General features: G+C 40.2%; 1 protein-coding gene across 1 annotated transcript in view; it reads right to left on the bottom strand.

The window, feature by feature from the left end:
- Positions 1 to 435: 435 nt before the first annotated feature.
- kdm5a (lysine (K)-specific demethylase 5A) overlaps positions 436 to 6,861 on the bottom strand; it is a 112,170-nt gene continuing 105,744 nt past the window's right edge. Inside the window, exon 30 of the mRNA XM_055650919.1 lies at positions 436 to 1,900. Within this exon, the coding sequence (XP_055506894.1) occupies positions 1,700 to 1,900 (201 nt within the window). The 3' untranslated portion in view covers positions 436 to 1,699. The remainder of the gene's footprint in view (positions 1,901 to 6,861) is intronic.

Raw genomic sequence — 6,861 nt, 5'->3', positions numbered from 1 at the left:
GCTGGGTGTGTTTAACCCAGCTATGATGTCTCTGTTCTAGATTCTCATTAAAACTGCTGACAAAACATTTGAAGCAAATACTTCCTCACAGATCCACCAAACTAATTAATCAGATTCAACAGGAAGGAACGCTCAACTGAATCCAAACAGATAACTATTTATGGCATTAAATGTGATCTAAATTGTGCATTATTTGGAGGTACTGGTGCGCAGAATATTTGCAACTCATTTATCTAATACAGGCATCAAGACAAAGATTGATCATTCATTGCATGTTTAGACAATTTTAACATATTACACCTGTAAGTTCAGAATAGAAACAGAAAATAACTACTGTTTCCGAAATTTTAGCCACTAAACCAAGAGAGATTGATGTTAATTTTTGATTTTTACTTTGGAAGAAAATTCTGTTCTACTTCATGATGCGCAAATAAGTGCAGTTAGATATGATGTTTAATGGGAATGAAAGAGATACGATGTTGACCAGCACTCAGAATAAATAGGCACAAGTACCAGCTCTGACATTAAAATGGAACTTGTTTAAATGTACAAAAGCATGTCTCCCTTTAATTTGAATAAATGGAGACAAAACCCACATGAAAAAATTCTTCATTCAAAAAGTTAGACTTCTTAGCATCAGTTTGGAGGCAACTGGCCAAAGGATTCAAGTGTGATGTACATTTTGTTCTTCCCATTTTCAGAAAACAACATAAAAATTTACAGCAAAAAATGGAAATCAACCAGTTGTTTTAGTTGCTATATTGGTTTGAACTTGCAACAAGTGAGTAATCCTCAGACTTGGATGGAGGTTATATCTTGCTACACATTACATAGGCAGAAAAACTGACATTCTCCACCCTGCCAAATAAGTTTATAAGGGAAAAAATTGATAAATAAAAACAAACATTGACAGAGTCTTACAGCGTAGTATTTTACAGCAAAACAAGCATAAATACTTAAAATCACTGAGGAATTAGGAAGAATATGTTTGTCCTCTTTAGTTTAGCTGGGTCAGAAGGCATAATTGGTGCACGTATGCCGTTAAATGTGATCTCACCTGTGAACTGTTTAGAGGTATTATTGGTCCCTTGTTCAACAAGGGCACTCTGTACATAGTAGCATCTCTGTATAGTCTACTTGGTTATGCAATAACAGAGTCCAAGTTGTGCAGAAAAGTCATTTACAGTTGTTAAGAGCTGCCAACACTAAACCGCAAGATGTCCTACACTTTTAAATAAAGGGCCTGCTTTAAAGCTCATCAAAGTATGAACAATTCAACAAAGAAGTCCAACTTCAAACCCCAATATAATTAAAATTTGTTACCAAAAAAAGGACTTAAAACTAATTAAATTCTGGCCTTCTTTCTTGAGCTGGAGAAGGGGTTGTGCATGCCTGATAGGGATGTCTAACAGAAGCCACTGAGGCTTCCCCTCACCACTTCAACTTGCCTGTTCAACTTGACTGTTCCTCCGCTCATTCCTGTGCCCCAGGTTCCTCCAAATCCAAACAGGTGTCTTTTCAAACACTATGAAGTCTGAGAGGTGTTTCTGACAGCAGTTTCACAATCCTAATCTTAACCATATGTTTCGTGCCCCTCATTAAAAATGCAGCGTGCAAGGGTTTTCTGTTCACGTCAGTTCTGACAGGAGTCGCCTTTCAGCCCAAGAGTTCGACAGTAGTTTCCATAAAAGGCATGGGACTAGCTGCTGTCCTTCGAATCTTCCAAGAACGACGTGCCTGCATACGGTCCAGGCAGCCCAGCTGCTCTAATGCCAGGATGCACTAGCCTGGCACATGTAGTACAGATATAATCCTCATTCTCTGCCATCTCAGAGGAGACACCCACACACACCTGATGGAACCAATCGTCGCAGCCTCCATCGCACTGCACCCAGTCAACCTGTAGCACACAAAAACACAGGAAATGTTACTGTCAAAGCTCTTGCTTTTTCTGCCAAATAAATTGTGCTGCCAACTAACGTCAAACAACGCAAAACATTTTACATTTGCCTGTTTTACATTTAGTTAAGTGTTGATCAGATTTTTTAAAACATCGCACATCTATTGTCAAATGAAGGTATTACTTTCTTTTACAAAACCATATTATTAATGAGTGTATTTGAAAGAGAACTGGAAGTTGAGAATTTATTTTGAACAATGGGCATTTGGTGCCAAGGGAGATAATAGCAGTCCACTAATTAATTTAGTTTCAAATAAATCAAGTTAGTTAATTACGCAAATACGAGATTAAAAATATAATACAATGGGCAAGAAATTCCTTCATTTTAGGGTACACGAAACAGCACAAGCTCTGCAAAGGTGGTGAACTTACTAACATTTTTAGGCTCCCTTATGTATGTTACAGAAACAGCAGACATTGCTGAAAAACGCAACCTCTCAAGTGACAGCTCATTTGTCTGCCCTTCAGGGAAGAAGCACAGACACCACCAGGACTTTCTCAGCCACCGAAGAGTGGTGCTTTCTTCACAGCAGCACCTCAAACGTCTGGTAGATCACATTATCTGCAGGTGGGATATTCTCTGATCAGGTCGGCCTACAAAACGAGTGTTGCCAAGCTTGTATTTCACAAATAAGGGACAGCACCCCACATAGTTGTTCAGAAAAAATATTAGCTGTACTTCTCCACGTTTCAGAGAACTTTATGCTGCTTTTTGTAACAGTCGCCACTTTCAAATTTCGGACATAGTGCAGAAATTTTGCCGACTTGTTCAGGGGCAGACAGTTTTCCACTCACATACAGGATGTCTATTCTAACATAACAGATCCTCCAGCACTACAGCGGATGTTCCTGGCAGGATGACTTGTACTACTAGTTGTACTTGTGTATGGCTTGATGGTACACAAGTCTGGTATCTGACGTGTGTATGAAGGGACTGAAGATGCTGGTTTAAACCAGATAGAATCAAAATAATGATGTGACTGGATAGTACACAAACAAAAGATTTTCATTGTATCTTGATACAGTGATGGAATAATAAACCAATACCCATTTCAGGGCAGGCTCTGCCAGGACACAAGCTCAGCCTTTGAATGACTGCTCTTTACAGAAGCTCACATTGCAGATAAATGCCTCCTTCCAGTCTGTGTACTACTTTCAGAGAAGTTATTTCTTCATTTTTGGGGATCTGGTCATTATTGGCATATACAGAAAGAAAGCACTGCAGATTAGGCCACATATGTGGCAAGAGTACCAGTCAACATTTGGGGTCTGTAGTATGCTGAGCTTTTGCTGAGGCAAGCCACCATCTTGAACTGCTGCAGTTGCTTTGGTGAAGATCCTCCCACCTTGTTGCAGAGGTGTGAAGTTTAAACTTTAGACTCAGTGACAATTAATAACCAGCAATTTATTTCTAAGTGCATGATTTGGAGGTGAACTTGGCAGAGAAGTAATGAAGTAGAAAGTAAGGACATACACCAAAGGTGAAGAAACACCATAAAAATACGGCACATTTCATTGGCAACTGTAGCTAGCAGAGGTTCTTAAAATGCATTCAAGGTGACATATTACTGGTCAAGTAGTAGGCATAATGAAACAGGAGTAATTGGTAATCTAGCAGCGAGATATTCTCTGGGAAAGTGTGATCAGTGTGATGAATTGCACACCAAATTTAATAGCATGACTGTGAAACGAGAACCTTAAGCAAGGTCAATTAGAATGTAAGGAGGCAGGCTGGCTAAGGTATACAAGGAAATTAAACAAATTACATGATACAAAATGACCAATGTTACACATTTAAAGGAATCGTTCAAAATAAACAAAATGAGAGTAGACTAACAAATAGAAGATCAGATTTTTAAACAGATTTCACAAAAAAAGTAAATAATGATACCTTTAGAGGCAGAGATAAAATAAATTATAGTGTGGAATATGGAACAAATATTTGTAGACACAGTAGGAGACAAATCACAGAAATTGTGGAAGATTAAAGATCAGCAAGGAATAAGTACTGGGGAAATTTGGTGGAACTAAAATCGGACATTTTCTGTACTGCATTGTTTAAGAAAATGTCAGAATCTATTATTAAGAGTGTTGCAATGGAGCAGGTGGAGAATTACAATATAATTAGACTGTCAGGGTAGATTATAACAGTGAAGAGAAACATCACCACAAGAAAATGCTGAAGCTATCAAGGACCTTCCAAAAATAATTCATCTATTACATTTCCTCACAGACCACCCATCAACTACCAACCATAAGGTGAATAGAGGTCCCCTCCTTAAGGACTGTCCTGAGGTCCAAATTAATTGAGAACTGTGAGGATCATTATTGTACCTGCATCTACCACTTCTCTGGCAACGTGTTCCAAGCACGCACTGCCTTCTGTGTGAAAAGTTGCCCTGCAGGTCCCTTTTTAAAATCTTTCCCCATTCACCATAAGCCTAAGTCTTCTAATATTTGCCTCCTTACGCTGAGAAAAAGATTGTGGCAATAACGGACAGCATTCCCTCTGCTATGGTCCATTATAACGAGGGTTTACGGTAAACGGACCAAAACGGAGGGAGTGGTGTCCGTTATTGCCGATGACTTCAGATGGTGGTTAATAGACAAAAGGACACAAAGTGCTGGAGTAATTCAGCAGGTCAGGATCTCTGCAGAACACGGATGGTGACATTGGGACCCTTCCTCAAACTGATTTAATCGGCTGAGTTACCCCAACACTTTGTGTCGTCTCACCTTAAAACTAAGTGCCAATGCCGCTGGCCTGCACCAGCAAACCCTTCTTCACCGGTTCACACGGCTTTGTTGAGGCTCATGTGGGGACAGCGTTTTCTTCAGGTGGTGAGGAGGAGGAGGCGGCGGCAGTGGCAGTGGGGGGGAGGAGGGGAGGGGAGGGGAAGAGACCGACTGGACAGAGTGAGGGAACAAGTGGTGGTCGAGCGGGGAGCATATAAAGCAGGAAACAGCAGCCGGTGAGAGGGGCTCACTGATGCACCTTGTGAGTCGGGAGTGGGGTAATTAATCTGAGCCTGTGGCTGGGTTGACTTTTTTTTTAAAGTTTCTGGCATCCTGTGCTTTAGACACGGGAGATGTAATTAGCGGGACGGGTATATTGACCTCTGTTCGTCTGGAAAAACGGATAATCCAGAAAGGTTCTGGAACAGAGAGTGCCGGAAGATCAGTGTTCAACCTCTGGGTGCACCAGTTCCCTCCCATGTTCCATACACGTGTGGGGTGGGAGATTAAATGACCGGTGTAAAATATGTGGTTGGGAGGGAGTAGATTCAAGGGCCAAAGGTCAATAGACACTACTGAGGATGCGAGAGTAAAAAAAATGGGCGAGTGCAAATGGGTGCTCGATGTTTGGCACAGATGTGTGTTTCCCTGCTGCATGAATCTGACTTTCAAGTTAGACAAACTGCCTTAAAAAATCTAAATTGGCCACGTGACTGCTATTCCATTATAATTCTTGTTTCTAGAACTTCCCATCACCAAGGTTATACAAATTAATCTGTAATTACTGGGTTTATCTGGGTTTTTTGTTTAAATAAGGGTCTATTATTTGTAATTTTCTAGTCCTCAGCATCACCCTGAATCTATGAATGCTGGGAAGATGACAGCCAATGCCTCTGATGTTTCCAGTCTTACTTCCCTGAGCAGCCTACGATGGATATATGCACCACTCTGAATCTATGGATATTGGAAAGATTACAGCCAAGGCCCCTGCTGTTTCCGCCTTTATTTCCTTCAACAACATACGACGCATGCCATCTAAACCAGATAGTTTATCCAGTTTAAGTATTACCTCTATCAAGTTCTATCCAATACAAATTGCAATCTATATCTTCCTGTGCTGAGACTCCTGCAGCATTTTCTCCCTTAGTAAACATCCTGTTTACTAAGGGTGACACAGAATATCCTCTGCCCTCATTAGATTCCCTTTCTGGTCTCTGACCGACCGGTCACACCTCTTCTCTTACATACTTTTCCTGTTTACATACCTACAATATATTTTTGGATTCCTTTTTAGATTTGCTAATTGACTTTCCCTTTTTTCCCCTAATTTCTTTTAATGTTAATCTTCCTCCAAACTTTCCACAAACAGCTTGGTTTTCATTCACATTTACAACCTGGCACAGTTAGTCACTTTTTTACTTCATCTAAATTTACTTTTGTCAATTCCCCAGCTTTTTGTCTCAACTAAACATTGACTGATTCTTTGTTTCCTGTATTCCTTTTCCTCCCAGGGCTCAGTTTCCTGCACTCTTTTGTAATCATTTATCACACCGCAGGCTGTCTGGGTTCTGCTACTCCTTCTCTGAGCCCTACTCCTTCACTTACACAGGAGCTTCAGAGTGAATTGAACATTGTGCAAACATTGCTACTTCTGACCCTAAGATGGAAGGAAGCAGCTGAAGATGGTTCAGCCCAGAACAATGAAGAAGCCCTGTAATGATGTGCTTGAGGGGAATTGGTTGACTGAAAACTACTTATAACCACCTTTGTCCAAGTTCTAGCCACTGGAACCCCCTTGATGATACTGACAGGTTTTCCAATGAGCTCCTTTAAGCCAAACTTGGCCAATTACTGTTATGATGATTCAGCTCTTTTTCTAAGACCGAACCTCCTCAACACAAAGCCATGCTGACTTTCTCTAATATGTCCATGCTTTTTCAAATGCAAGCAAATCCTGTCCCTATGAATTTTCACCAGTAGTTTCCCAACCACTGCTGTATGGGATATAAATGTAAGAATCTGACAATTATGGTAACGTCTGACTAAATTAAAGATAATTTAAAATCAAAATGTGATTACCTTTCTTTTTTTTTTTAAAGACTAAAAATGAATTATAGAAAGTCTTATAATTAACCATATTCACTCTCATTAACCTATTTATCTAT

This window comes from Leucoraja erinacea, chromosome 19, assembly GCF_028641065.1.
Source record: "Leucoraja erinacea ecotype New England chromosome 19, Leri_hhj_1, whole genome shotgun sequence".
In the NCBI taxonomy this organism is placed as follows: Eukaryota; Metazoa; Chordata; class Chondrichthyes; order Rajiformes; family Rajidae; genus Leucoraja; species Leucoraja erinaceus.
This window is presented reverse-complemented; position numbering and strand designations above follow the sequence as displayed.